Here is a 14,233-nt window from a genome sequence, read left to right as displayed (position 1 = left end):
ACGTTCAACCAATGAGCCACTCAGGAGTCCCTTTTTTTTTTACCCCTCTCAATTAGATCTCAAGTCCTACACTACCTCATTTTAGTCTATTCATTCTTCTGGCATATATACTTTATAACACACATGAAAGGGTAGTTATAACAATACATCTCAGTAAATACACATCATTTGTATTTTTAAAAACAGTACCCCTGCTGGGGCACCTGGGTCGTTAAGCCCGATAAGCTTCCCACTGTTGATTTCTGCTCAGGTCATGATCTCAAGATCATGATCTCAGGGTCCTGAGATGGAGCCCTCCATGTGGCTCCGAGCTCAGCCGAGAGTCAGCTTGAGATTTTCTCCTCCCTCTCCTTCTGCCCTTCCCCCACACCCCTCTCTAAAATAAATACTTAAATCTTAAGAACAAACAAACAAACAAAAATACCCCAAAAACCCCACCCAGTTGTCCTGTATAATAATTCGAGAAATTAGGTGAATTTAAGGAACAGCACAGATTACATGTTATTTGCATATGCACTCCTATTCTACATAACCTATAACATTGCTATTTAAGGAAAAAGTATTGACTTTTTCCTTCTTTCACCACTACCATTGCTCCTAAATTCTCACAGCAGAAGAGCCGTAGAAATTCAAGATGGGAGACCCATTAAGGATCTTATCCAGAATTACCAGCCGGCCAAAGGATTTCGAGGCCTGGACACATCTAGCGGTAGGCAGTCACTTCAGATGATAACGCGGGCAGCAACGAGGTCTAGGTCTGCGTCTGCCACAACGTCCCGACATACCCCGGGACCTGCTTTCTTCCCTTCCACATCTCCCCTCTCCCGAATACACACGGCCACACACGGCCGGGAGAAGCTGCAACCGCCTCCGGGGTTGCCCCGGAATCCCAGCGCCGAGCACGACGCCCGCTGCAGAAAGCGGCGGGGAAACGTCAGTGGAATGTGTGGATGGACGCAAGCCTCTCTCCTCACCAGCAGGTTTCCTCACTTCATCCCTCCGCCAGTCTCCCAGGACAAGTTTCAAAACACTGAACATTGTACTTAACTCGTTATTTTAACTTGGGGTGAGTCGCTGGGAAAAGAAAATAATGTCAGCTGTTTTCGTTTATTAAGCAAAGATGACACGACACGAGCGCGCAGGTCCTGCATGCCCTGATTCACCGCGTTTAAAAGTACTACCTTGCTGATACTCCTAGCAAGCGCCGGAAAGGAACGAACCCCTGGCATCTGATGCCACCTCCCAAGACGACTGAAGTCCAAGAAGCCCTCTTCTCCCGGCGCGGTGGCGGAGGGGGGTCCCCGGGGGTGCCCGCGGGCCCCGGAGCGCCCCCTCCGCGCCGCCCGCGCCGCCCGCGCCGCCCGCCGGCAGGGGACCGCAGGGGCCCGCAGGGGCCCGCAGGGCGCAGCTGGACCGCGGACAGCCGGCTCGGGCCGGTGCTCACCCGTCGGGGATGCTGTTCTTCTTCACCATGATGCCAGAGGTGCGGGGCTTCCACGCGCCCGCACACGCCGCTCTCAGGCCGCCTCCGGAACAGACCACTCGGGCTCACAACGCAGACGCCGGGTGAGCAGAGCGGCTCTCCTGCCGGCGCTGTAGGCCCAGCCCGGGGCGGGACTGACAGACTCCGACGCCCCAGCTCGAGTCCCAGTCCCGGGGGCGGGTGAACAGACGTAGCGCACCGAAGATCCCCGAAGGCGCACGCTCCGCGCTCGCAGGGACCCCGCCGGCTCAGGGGCCGCATCGCGCATGCTCCGGGACCGCCTTGACGTCAATCCCCGAGGAGGGAGCGCTCCGCGGGCGGCGGGCGCGGTGCCGAGAAGCCCTTCGAGGCGGTTGGTGACCTCTCCGAATCCACGGTAAATGGTGCGTCCTTCCTTAACTGCTCATAACTAGCAAGAGTGCCCTGCCATCCAGGTGAATGTTATGCTGCCTGGTAAAGCCCCCCCACGCTTCCCTGTCACCCGCCCCGGTATCTTGTCCGGTTGGAGCCCTGCGCTGTGCGCCGAGCCAGAGCTAGGTAGCCCCTATGACCAGACCGGGCCCGCACAGGCCGCTGGGACTTGTAGTCCCCACAACCTGGCCCGCCGTCCGTCCCATTGTACAGCTTTCCGGAGTCGTGCTTGATTTGCGCCAACATCCAAGACCATGTTGTTTATTGAGTGCCATTTTGTGCTGAACATCCTGATGGGGTTGCTGGAGGGTAGATGAGTCCGCACCCCAGCTCTTGTCTTCCCTTTAGGGTAGGCAGAAAGGTGAACTTGCAAAGCAGGATGTATTGAACGAAAATTACAATCACGATGCCCCTGGAGATCACACAAGGGCAGAGGCAGAAAAACATTTCCTGGAAGATGTGGCGTTTGTGTCAGGCTTTGAGACGTGGATTGCTGTAGGTTAGAGGAAAGTTGCAAACATCGAAGGATGGATGTGGCAAGGAGTGTAAAGGAAGGTGATCAGGCGATAGTCAGGGTTTTATGTTCGAGAGTGCTGAGCAGGACGTAGGCTGGGAAGTTGACACGGCGGTCTTTTGGCCTCATCTTCAGGAAGGGCCTCATTTTGACTTTCTCTCCAGTTGAGATTCTGACTATAGACACTGAGATATATTGTCGAGTTTATATAAAAGACAACATCACCGGACTTACCTGTGTCCAGTTTTTGGACATTATTGGCCATGTTGTTCTATGAATTAATACATTTTTATGAATCCTGTAATTAACTTGGTAGTGGCTCAATTACATTTCATTGTGTGTTAGATATAAACTTTAAAAATATACCGCAGCTTTTGTAACCTCTTGGCATTTATCAATCTTTATGCACCTAAGGCCCCAAGGGAAGTGAACCCAAATCTTTCTTGACCTATAAGAACAGGTTATGGTGAGTTGAGGACTTAGTATGGTGGATGATTTAGTTTTGATGCCTTTCAAAGAATTATATATAATTCACAGAAAATTGTTTGTCAGGCCACTTGTTCCTAGCTTTTTTTTTTTTTTTTTAAGAAAATAAGATTATAGTTAACAAAAAAGTATTCATTTTCAAATTTGTGAGATGACAAAACACTTGGAGTCACGATGCTTCCTGTAAAACATTGTGAAATAAGGCTATTATATTTACCTAAAGGTAGAATTTCTTTTCGTTAAATTCCACCTTTTCTATACCTTAGTACCAGTATATATGCCATATATTTAATAAATTTAGATTTTTTCAAAATGCTAGCAATTGCCTTAATTTTACCATAACTTTGAACAAGACTTTAAATTTTTTGTATAGTATCACAATGCAAATCAAAGAAGTCTGGAAAAGCATGCTTTGAGAAACACTGCTTGCTATAATGGAGTTCAGAAAGGACTGGTCATACTATGTGATAATAAATGAGCTAAAATAAAGATAAAGTTGGATTTAGGACTGAATTCCTAAGGCAGGAAGGAAGGTGGATTGAAGCATTTGGAAAGATTTCCAAGAGCTGGGAGAAAGCTAAAAGAAAAACAAATTTCAAAAAAAAAAAAAAAGAAAAACAAATTTCTAGTTAGTTCATAATTAACCAAAGAAATGTTACCAAATATCAGAACGTGCATATTGTGACCATTCCACATACTAGAGATTTTTCTGTAATTTTATTCTGCTAAAACTCCTGACACCAAATGGCACGTGACAGAGTTAACCAAGGTGATTGAATGTTAAATTTACACACAACATAAAATTTCATTTCAGGAGTCACCATAGTGATAAAGGCACAACTGGATAAATTTGTAGAACCCAGAGATTTCTGAATGCTAAGCAAGAGGCAAACATTTACACACATAAATTGCCTTATCTTTGCTATGGATCAGAAAGGCTGGATGAACTACTTGACTTTAATTCTTAGGTTTTGATTATGAACCTCCAGGTCATCTGATACAAAAATAGCTAATCCTCAATTTCCTTACCCTTTAGAAAGAACTTTAATGGGCAGCCTGGGTGGCTCAGCGGTTTAGTGCCGCCTTTGGCAGGGGTGTGATCCTGGAGACCCGTGATCCAGTCCCACGTCGGGCTCCTTGCATGGAGCCTGCTTCTCCCTCTGCCTGTGTCTCTGCCTCTTTTTCTCTCTGTTTCTCATGAATAAATAAAATTTTAAAAGAAGACCTTTAACTATAAGAATTATAAATTAACAATAACCTTGAATAGAAGATTAGGTTTAACTGTTGGAGCCAGTTTTTCAATAAAAAGAATAGAATTGCTGTTAGAAGGTGAAAGTCTGAGTTACAATTTTTCCTTACTTCTGCAAGATTTTCAGAAAAGCAAATTCAGGGGCACCTGGGTGGCTCAGTCGGTTAAGATCCTGGGGTCATGGGGTCCAGTCCCAAGTCCAGCTCCCTGTTCAGCCCAGAGCTTGCTTCTCCCTCTCCCTGCGCCTGCCACTCTGCCTACTTGCATGTGCACTCTTTCTCTCTCTCTGTCAAATAAGTAAATAAAATCTCTAAAAAAAAGGCAAATTAAATTTTTTTCTAGATCTTCAATTTTATTTATTTTGTTTTATTATTTTGTCTATAATCATTTGTTTATCTTGTATCATTTAGGGAATGATAAGTGAACCTGGTTAGAAACATTTCCAGATCTATAAAATAATATCTTGTTAAAAATTTCTTATAGGATAATTTATTATAAAATAAAATTATAATAAAATTTATTATAATTTATCTATAGGATGTACTATCACTAATGTTTCCCCTAGTTTAGCAGATAAAATATACAGATGTAGGTATCAGTAAGCCAAGTATTGATTTGAAGTTCATTTAAGACATTCTTGCAGAAAGCAAAGTAACTTAAAAATTCTCTTTTCCTGGCATCATATTCCTGTTGTGCGTAGTTTTGCTATGTTAGTAGGAAAGATTCTTAAAGATATTTTAAGGGGTCTTCTATTAACTTCCTAAATGTCTATTTATGATTAAAGAAAGAATTTAGGCCTGATTTTCTTCTGTTCTTCTGTTCTCTTCTATACAGTATTTTTAATCATCTTCTGGATTTCTCACCTGAATGTCCCGTAAACATCCATTAGCAACATCCAAAAACTGAATTTATTGACCCCTACCTCAACTATATTCCTACTTTGACAATACTTGAAATGACATTACCTTGCAGTGACTCAAACCAAACACCTGGAGTCCTTGATTCTTCCCTCACTGTCCTCTACATCTAATTGTTCATCGTGGAATCTTGTGATTTCTACCTTTTAAATGAAAATTTCTCCACCTTCCAGTCCCACTTCCATTTTTGATTCAGATCTCTAGCACCTCTCATTGGGACTATTATAATGGCCTCTTAATCAATCTCCTCTGTTAATCAATAATCTCCTCCTTAATCAATCATGCCTCTGTTGAATATCTCCAAGTTTAATCAGACATTTTTTCTCACTAAAGTTTTGTATTTTTTGGAGGGTTCCCACATATTTTAATTGTAGTTATTCCTAGGTATTTCGAAAAGATTTTTGTTGTATTGCTATTATGAAACTGATCTTTTTCTATTATGTTTACATACAGGGAAGCTATTAACTTACACATATAGTCCTCTTGATTCTGCTACCTAACTTTCTGATTGTGTCTAAACTTTGTGTGTGTGTGTGTGTGTCTAAACTTTTTGATTGTCGGGGATCCCTGGGTGTCTCAGTGGTTTAGCACCTGCCTTCTGCCCACGTTGTGATCGCATGATCCTGGGGTCCTGGGATTGAGTTCTGCATCAGCTCCCTGCAGGGAGCCTGCTTCTCCCTCTGCCTATGTCCCTGCCTCTCTCTCTCTCTCTCTCTGTGACTCTCATGAATAAATAAAAAAAAATCTTAAAAAAAAAGAAAGTAGAAATGAAAGAACCATCATGAAAAGGATTTCAAAGAAGATATGAAAGAAAAGCTATTAATGGAGTTTATAAGGATCTTGATTATACTATTAGCCCAATTATAAATGTAGGATAATCCTGAACAGTGTGATATATTTTGTTCTATATTTTAATCATAGTTCACATTTAAAAACATAGTAAGTTTAAGAATGAATTATAGTCTTTGATGTGTTAGTTATGCAGAAGTATTAGAGGTGGGTTGTTTATTAATCCCCTTATGTAAATATTAATTCATTTACCTGTTCTCTCAGCCAGCAGTCCATTTTCTGCTTTGTTCAAAAAAAAAGTTTTCCCTTTTTTTAGTCAGTGAACAAAACATTTACAGGGCCAATATCTACATGTCTTTTGGAGTAACTCCGGTTAAGACTCATATTTTATCCCTGCCTTCTAGATGGGGATGGCAAGTTATGAAGAACTGTGCAGAATCCTGGAAATGCTATGTGAAATTATTGGAAATTAAAGGGAGACCTCTATCAGTCACTTGCCAAGGTTATTTCCTCACACCTTTCCTCACGCCAAGGGATTGCTGTCTCTTGATCAAGAATAGAATTAGGTGGGCAGCCCGGGTGGCTCAGTGGTTTAGCGCTGCCTTCAGCCCAGGGAGTGATCCTGGAGTCCCGGGATCGAGTCCCATGTCAGGCTCCCTGTGTGGAGCCTGCTTCTCCCTCTGCCTGTGTCTCTGCCTCTCTCTCTCTGTGTCTCTTATGCATAAATAAATACAATCTTAATTTTTTTAAAAAAAAGAATAGAATTAGGTATTTTTAATAGTACTGAAGAAGGGATGCCTGGGTGATTCAGTGGTTTAGCGCTGCCTTTGGCTTGGTGTGATCCTGCGGTTCCCCGGATGAGTCCCACATCGGGCTCCCTGCATGGAGCCTGCTTCTCCCTCTGCCTGTGTCTCTGCCTCTTTCTCTGCGTTTCTCATAAATAAATAAAATCTTAAAACATTTTTTTTAATAGTACTGAAGAAGATACTGAACATCTCTCATTCAATAGTTCTTAAGTGTGATACAGGAAGCACTGGTAGATTTTGAAGTCCTTTCAGAAAATCTGTAGACGAGGCTCTTATTGTGATAATGACTTTTACTTTAATTGTTATTTAAAGAGTCTTGGGACACCTGGGTGGCTCAGCGGGTGAGCATCTGTCTTCAGCCCAGGGTGTGATCCCGGAGTCTCAGGATCCAGTCCCACATCAGGCTCCCTGCATGGAGCCTGCTTCTCCCTCTGCCTGTGTCTCTTCCTCTCTCTCTCTCCATGTCTCCCATGAATAAACAAATTCTTAAAAATAAAAGTAAAAATTAAAAAAATAGTCTTTTGTTATTGTATTTCTTAAAATGAAAAACAAACTCATAGTCTATATAGCTCTACAAAAGAACTTAACGTTGCTAGTATGATTTAATTTCAGAATATTGAGGCTTAAAAAACTTAAAAGGAGCGGCGTCTGGGTGCCTCAGTCCATCAAGCATCTGTCTTCGGCTCCTGATCTCAGGGTCCTGGGATCCAGCCCCACATCAGGCTCTCTGCTCAGCGGGGAACCTGCTTCTCCCTCTCACTCTCCCTCTGTGCATGCTCCCTTGCTCTCACTCTCTCTCTCTCTCAAATAAATAAATAAAATCTTAAAAAATAAAAATAAAAAACTTAAAGAGAATAAATGTTCATTTGAACATACTGAGTTTTTTATAGTGGTAGGATATTCAATTAGAAATACGAGCAGGCAGCTAGAATAGGGTATTCAGGATAACAGTAAGGTTGGAGACAGATTTGGGAAGCCCTGGGAATACATACACTCTACAAAGCCTTGGAATGTGCCCACATGTAAGATATGAAGAGAAGTGTGACCATTGAAGAACACAGGGAATAAGTCACCAGAGAAGTACAAGAGTAAAGAACAATGATATAGAAAGTTTTCAGAAAATAAAGGTGCCCAACATTATCAGATGCTACAGGGTAATCAAGTAATAACTAACAGGCGTAGAGTGTTGATTTCAAAGTGTTTTTATATGTCTGATCTTATATGGCCCTCCTAAAAGATATAAAGTTGGCAATATATGAACACTAAGAACTAACCATTGGATTTTATCATAAAAAGGTCTTTTTTGGTATTACAGGGAGAAATTATTTAAAAATCAACTGTATTTAAAGAGTTCATACCAATTGATAAAGAGGTGAAATTTAAGAAAACAGGCAGAGGATATGAACTGGCATTTTAAAGGTGATGGCTTGGGTGTCTAGGTGGCTCAGTTAAGCAACTACATTCAGCTTTGGTCATGATCCTAGGGTACTTGGATGGAGTCCCACATGGGGCTCTCTGCTCATCAGGGAGTCTGAATCCCTCTTCTCCCTCTCCCCTGCTTGTGCTCTCTCCAGCTTTCTTCTCTCTCAAATCAATAAATAAAATCTTAAAAAAAAAAAAAGGTGATGACTTTAAAGGGCTGATGAACATATGAAAAGATGTTTAATGCCAAAACAAAAAGATATTAAGGTAACCCCCCCAACTTTTTTGCAGATGTCAGAAGATAACAGTGCAGAAGAAAATGTAGACAAGCATCTCCAGAAAGGTTCTCAATAAGTATACCACAACTCTGATACTATTGGTTTCTATTTTTTAATGATGTAAATGACTAATCTTATCCTAAGGTTTCAGCTGGGAACACAGGTTTCTTAAGAAATGAGTTCAAACAGAAACTAAACTTCCTAGATACAAGATGGACGTAAGAAAATACACAGTAGTAAAGTCAATACATGTAAAAAATCAAATTTTTTCTCTCCCTTCCTCAAACACCAGAAGCCCCTAGTGCTTGAGGCTGCATAAACATAATACATAAAAAACCTGCATCAGGAAGCTCCAGATCTCAGGGGGAAACATACATAAATATGGTTGAACCGTGGTTCATTTATCCACCAAATATTTATTGAGCCCTTACTTTGTGGTATCTGCCATTCTGAGTTCTGGGAGTAGAATATAAACAAACTAGTAATTTTAAAATTTACCAAGGAATACTGTGGTTAAAAATGAAGATTCTCATTATCTATAGTGATTCAGCTTTATACTTATTCTTTATTTCCATTAGCCTCTATGCAACCTTTGAGTACTCAACAGAGAAGAAAGAGAAAAATGCAAAGCAGACTAACCAATGGGCCCTCAATTTTCTACTGTACATAGGACTAACCAAATCCCTGTCTTTCTCAATCCATCTGGTGGATGAACAGAAAATAACACATGGCTTGGAGTGCACACACTACCTGGAACCTTTATATTCTATGTTTCATATCCTTTAAGAGCTGGCAGAAATAGAGATTGACAATATTGTACTGATTTTTCAGAACTGACATAAGTAGTTAAAATGAGTACCTAGAGACTTATCTCTCTTCTTCCAGATTTATTTCTCTCTAGTTTAATCAGATTAAAGTAACTTGGCTTTATTATTTGTATACCCTGTGGAACAGTCTATATAGAATATAGCTGTTCTCATGCTTATCTGAGCTTGCTTTTTTTTTTTTCTTTCTTTTTTTGACTGACAATAAAGAAAGATCGTCTCCAGTAGCTGAGAATATAGAAGGTAGGGGGGAAAGTTACAAGAAGAAGCAAATTTCAGTCCTGACTACTTAGTCCAGATTGGAATAAAGGGGAAAGAACAAAAGCCTTTGGTCTTAGGTTCTAAGTTCACATGGGGCAATGACCCAGTCTTTGTAATTGTCATGATCTTTAGAAATGCATACAATTTAGCTATTTAATAAGCAATAAGCACTTTTGCCACTGTTGCTGTTTTATTATAAGAAAGTGTCATGAACTCTATTATATTGACTTCTTGATAGATTTAGATGCAGAAGAAAATCAAAACGTAATAGAAACATTGAGAGGCAAAGTAAGAGAGAAGCTAAAAAATGCTAAGGTAATGTTTCTTTGTTTCTTTTTCTTTCTTGTTTTCATATTTACTGTTTATTGCAATATGTATTATAATAAACTTCTCTTGTCAAAAAAAGATTGAAAATTCAGTCTTGATATGGTTCCTTAAATCCCAAAAGCTTCAAGTTCTTTCCCATCCATTTTTTTTTTTTTTTCAAACCTAAAGACCAGAAAAGTTGAGTTTGTCATGGTAATTATATATGACAACTTAAGGGAAAACATGTATATACTTGTTAAAAACTGAGAAATCTTGATTTTCATCCATTTTGGACAAAAGAGTTACAAGCACAATTATGTCTATATTTGTGAAGATTAAATTTTCCATGCCATTTACTTTATGTTGTCTTTCAGATTAATCAAGGTGAAAAATCCTCAACTCAGCTACTCATTGATGATAATGTATATCACTGGCCTAAGGTAAATAACTTCGTTTACACTTTTTAAAACAGCTTTATTGAAGTATACTTTATATAGCAAAAATTCCCTCATTTTAAGTGTATGATTTAATTATTCTAGTAAACTTACTATATGATGCATTCAACACTATAATCTGTTTTTGTCACTCCGCAAACATCCCTCATGCCAATTTGCAATCACTGTCTGTTCTTACCTGACATTATTTTTATCTTAAAAAAGTATAATAAAAGATACTCCGACTTACAGATTTTGTTTTACAATTCAATGTGTAATTACATGTTTGAAATGCGAAATGACAAAACAACTTCCGTTTGGGGGAACTATCTTACGTAGGGTGAATGCTGCTGAGCCCCTTTAACCAAAAGATTCCAAGTAAAATGTCATAATTAGGACCGTTTTATTTCTGTCTAGTTTAACAAATAAGTAGCCTAGCTGCTAGGTGACTTCTGCCATCTACAGCAGATGACTTTCGTCTCAGAGTCCAGTGGCAAAGCTCCAGTGTCTTTATTTGCTAGCCCCAGGGAAAGAAGAAAAGAGCCAGATTTCTTACAGGAGAAGACCTACAAACTGCACACATTATTTCCCCTAAAGGAATGTAGGGAAGATGTTTAGGTTCCCCACATTCCCCAAAAGTAGATTCTATTATTAGAGATGGGAGAAAAGACAATAATGAACAATTAGTCATTTCTGCCATAAGCAATGATACTAATTCTACAAATTTTAAAATGCAAGGATTTTTTTCAAACTCATCTTTGTCTCTGCCACAGTGCCCATTTTGAGTACTTAGTAAGAATTATTTTAATTAAATTTAAAAGTAAAAGCAGACTTAAAAGATGTGTGTGTACATGCTATTCAACAAATTAAAAAATGTGCCTAAATTGGATTTAATGTAACTGAATAATAAAACGTTGGAAGCTTGTCAAAGTCGGTCCATTGAGTATCAAAAGAGGTGAAAAAATCAGAGAAATTGGCTTCTCAGACTCTCCATACTGACTGCTAGATAGGAATATCTGCTCAGGAAGTTGAGGATTTAGCAAGTGGTTTTTTGATGAGCGGAGATGAAGGGAGATAAGGTATATACTGACAATTTAGATATGTTGCATTGTTGCAGGGTGAATGACTTTTAATGTGGCAGCTAAATTTTAGGTACAAACAAGATAAGTTTTGTATTTTATATATTTAAATTTCTTCGATTTCTAGTAACTATGAGTTATTATGAGTTATTCTTTGTTATAGAATTAATTTCTTCCCAAATCTCCCTAAAAACAGTTCATTTTAATATGTGTGTGAGAGAAGTGGTATGTGATTTACATTTAAAAGATTCAGACTTGGGGCACCTCGGTGGCTTAGTCAGTTAAGCATCTGCCTTCCACTCAGATCATGATCTCAGAGTTCTGGGATTGAGCCCTGCATCAGGCTGCTGCTTCTCCCTCTCCCTCTGCCCGCCATTCTCTCTACTTGTGCGTTCATGTGCTCACTTGCTCTCTCTGTCTCTCTCTATCAAATAAATAAATCTAAAAAAAATCAGACTTGACCGTACCAAAAAATGAAAGCTTATTTGTCAGCAAATTTATGACTAAGGATATGCCACTTTTAATAGTTTTAACTATCTATAACGACAAAAGACTGTAGATGGGCTGGGATGGTACTTGCGTGTGATCATGCACATACATGAAAGCACCCAAAAACAGGGAGAGAAAAGAAGAATTTGCCTGGGGTCCTCATTTTGATCAAACTCTAAGGTAATACTCTTAATGCTCTAACTAGAGAGAAGAGATAGTTTGGGAGGCAGAAGATTTGGGCTCTACTTTATTCTATTTCTTATTGCAATTACCAGAACTTTCAAAATAAAACCTAAATAAAAAATAATGAACCAGATAGACTCTTGCTGCTCCTTGCTTGTGAATAAAATGACAGTTACTGTTTACCATATTACAGAAAAGTATTTCTTCCACTTATCAGCAGAAAAAATACTGATTTCCCCCCTAAATACTGGTTTCCTGTTGTTTAATCCACAGACTGAAGTCTCATTGGATGAAGGTCTTTTGTTTTTCATGTCGAGTGGTGAAGAGGGCTCAACTTTGGACTGGTACTCAGAGCAGGTTGGATTTCTCCCCCTTCCTCTCATGTTTTAGGCAAATTAGCTCTATATTAAAGATATAGGATGAAACACTTGGATGGGAGATGAAATTTTTATTATCAAGACACCTTCTTTTTGAATTAAGAATCAGTTCAAAATATTTCCAAACATTTTTTGAGTACTTAATGTTCTGCGCCATGTTATACTAAATTTTTAATATGGATTACGTCATTCAATACTCACTTAATAATCATGTGAGGCAGGCGTTATTAGAATGTTTCCTTTATAGGAGAGGAAGCTTAGATATAGAGGGTGAAATATCAGTAGAGCTGGAAGCACTGGCTGTCAGCTGAAAAGCCTGTGTTTTCTTCTCTGCAAGGCAGAGAAGCCTGTGTTTTCTTTTCTGTTCTCCAAACTCTCCATTACTCTCCATAGCTTCCTCATTCTTCACCCCTCCCAGTCGGATCCCAGATGCTTCTAATTTCCAGCAATTCATCCCAGTGTCTCCCAAACTCCTCAGCCCTCTGTTATTCCCTGGTGATCCTCTCTTCCCACACCAGTCAGTCTCATGGGTCTTCCCCATCTCTTGACCGGCCATCTGCCTTCTCACCCTGTCTGCTCTCTTGTATTCTTCTACACGTTCCCCAGTTCCTCTCTGCCTTCAGTCTTTGCACCGTTTCCTTGGTTTCCTCCCCCAGTATTACTATGTCCTGGAGTTCTACCCAGTGTCTTCTGATGTAGCTCAGCACTGTCTAATCCCTCGGGCCTCCTGAGTCTCTCTTGAACACCCATTTCCGTTATGATTTACTTCCCAGTCCCTTCTATCCCTCTCTCTTTGCATCCTGCCCCAGTCCTTTCATTCCTTCTTTGTTATTGTTGGTTTTTCTACAATAAAAAGAGCGTCATCTTTTAAAAGTTTTAAGAAACTATGTACATTATTTTTTTAAGTGCAGAAAACCATATGGAAGAAACTAAAAATCACGTGAAATCCCTCTGCTCTGAGATGAACCACTATCATTTTTCACACCTTTATCAATGTTCATGTCCAGACTTGCACATACATAGACTTTTATTTGAATAGAATCATATTTGTAAATCGCAATTCCATTTTTCCAGGTGCTCAGCCAAACCTTGGTGTCTTGCTTATATCCTCTTTTACTAACAGACTTCAAATCCAACTTATCACAAATTCTGTTGGTTACCTTCAAAGTATTCCAGAATCTGACCCACTTTTCCCACCTCCACTGGTACCACCCTAGTCTAAGCCACCATAACCTCTCATCTGGATCATTGCCAATGTCTTCCTCTTTTCACAATTTGCTTCCTATATCATGCAGTGTTCAGAGTTATCCTGTTAAAATCTGAGACAGACCATTCTTTTACTTATACCTTGTAATTGTTTCCTATCTCACTCAAAATAAAAGCAAAAGTCCTCCAAAGCCTATATGTCTTGGCCCCTTGGTACCTCTCCAACCTCATTTCTTACTACTTTGCCCCTCACCCACCCAACTCCAGCCAGATTGGCCTCCTTCCTATCCTTACAGCATTCTCCTGTCTCAAGGACTTTGTACCTTTTATTTGTCTAGAAAGCTCTTCCCATATCCTCATGCACGCGCGCTCGTGTTCTCTCTCTCTTGCTCTCTTTCTCTCCCCCTTTGGATCTCTGTTCAAATGACAAATCATTTAAGATACTGTATCTGACAACCCTGTCTACAATCGTGCCCTCCACCCACCTAGCCTGTATTCTCTGTCCTCTTATCTTGGTTTTTTTTCTTCAACATACTTCTTACCACCCAACATATATTTCTATATCTATTTGTTTATTTTCTTGCTGAAACATACAAGGTACTCAATGAATATTCCAATGAATATTGAATAAATGAGTTTCAAACATGTGCATGCTCTGCCAAGTCATCTAACCTCATGAAGTCTCACAATATGGGTTAAAGAATGAGATTTTCTGGGTA

The 14,233-nt window shown here is 39.9% G+C and overlaps 2 protein-coding genes across 64 annotated transcripts in view; one reads left to right on the top strand and one right to left on the bottom strand.

Annotated features, from left to right (window-relative positions):
• The window catches only part of LOC140621093 (RNA/RNP complex-1-interacting phosphatase-like), a 73,965-nt gene extending 71,953 nt beyond the window's left edge, over positions 1-2,012 (bottom strand). For 6 of the 18 annotated variants that reach the window (XR_012020817.1, XR_012020818.1, XR_012020819.1 and 3 more), the window contains exon 1: positions 1,445-2,006. Coding sequence is in view for 12 of the 18 variants with exons in the window: in XM_072805959.1 (XP_072662060.1) it covers positions 1,445-1,473 (29 nt within the window). In the remaining 6 variants the exon portion in view is untranslated. Of the gene's footprint in view, positions 1-669; positions 1,109-1,444 lie in introns of those variants that run through there. The other 12 variants (XM_072805962.1, XM_072805965.1, XM_072805967.1 and 9 more) reach the window with 6 other exon arrangements.
• CC2D2B (coiled-coil and C2 domain containing 2B) overlaps positions 1,516-14,233 on the top strand; it is a 110,915-nt gene continuing 98,197 nt past the window's right edge. For 6 of the 46 annotated variants that reach the window (XR_012020811.1, XR_012020810.1, XR_012020809.1 and 3 more), the window contains exons 1-5: positions 2,129-2,243; positions 8,369-8,420; positions 9,679-9,755; positions 10,121-10,186; positions 12,205-12,288. Coding sequence is in view for 37 of the 46 variants with exons in the window: in XM_072805907.1 (XP_072662008.1) it covers positions 2,208-2,243; positions 8,369-8,420; positions 9,679-9,755; positions 10,121-10,186; positions 12,205-12,288 (315 nt within the window). In the remaining 9 variants the exon portion in view is untranslated. Of the gene's footprint in view, positions 1,918-2,125; positions 2,244-6,061; positions 6,352-8,368; positions 8,432-9,678; positions 9,756-10,120; positions 10,187-12,204; positions 12,289-14,233 lie in introns of those variants that run through there. The other 40 variants (XM_072805916.1, XM_072805912.1, XM_072805905.1 and 37 more) reach the window with 32 other exon arrangements.

The sequence above is a fragment of the Canis lupus genome, chromosome 29 (assembly GCF_048164855.1).
Source record: "Canis lupus baileyi chromosome 29, mCanLup2.hap1, whole genome shotgun sequence".
NCBI lineage: Eukaryota > Metazoa > Chordata > Mammalia > Carnivora > Canidae > Canis > Canis lupus.
The sequence above is the reverse complement of the archived record's forward strand: the minus strand, read 5'-3'. Positions and strand labels throughout refer to the sequence as shown.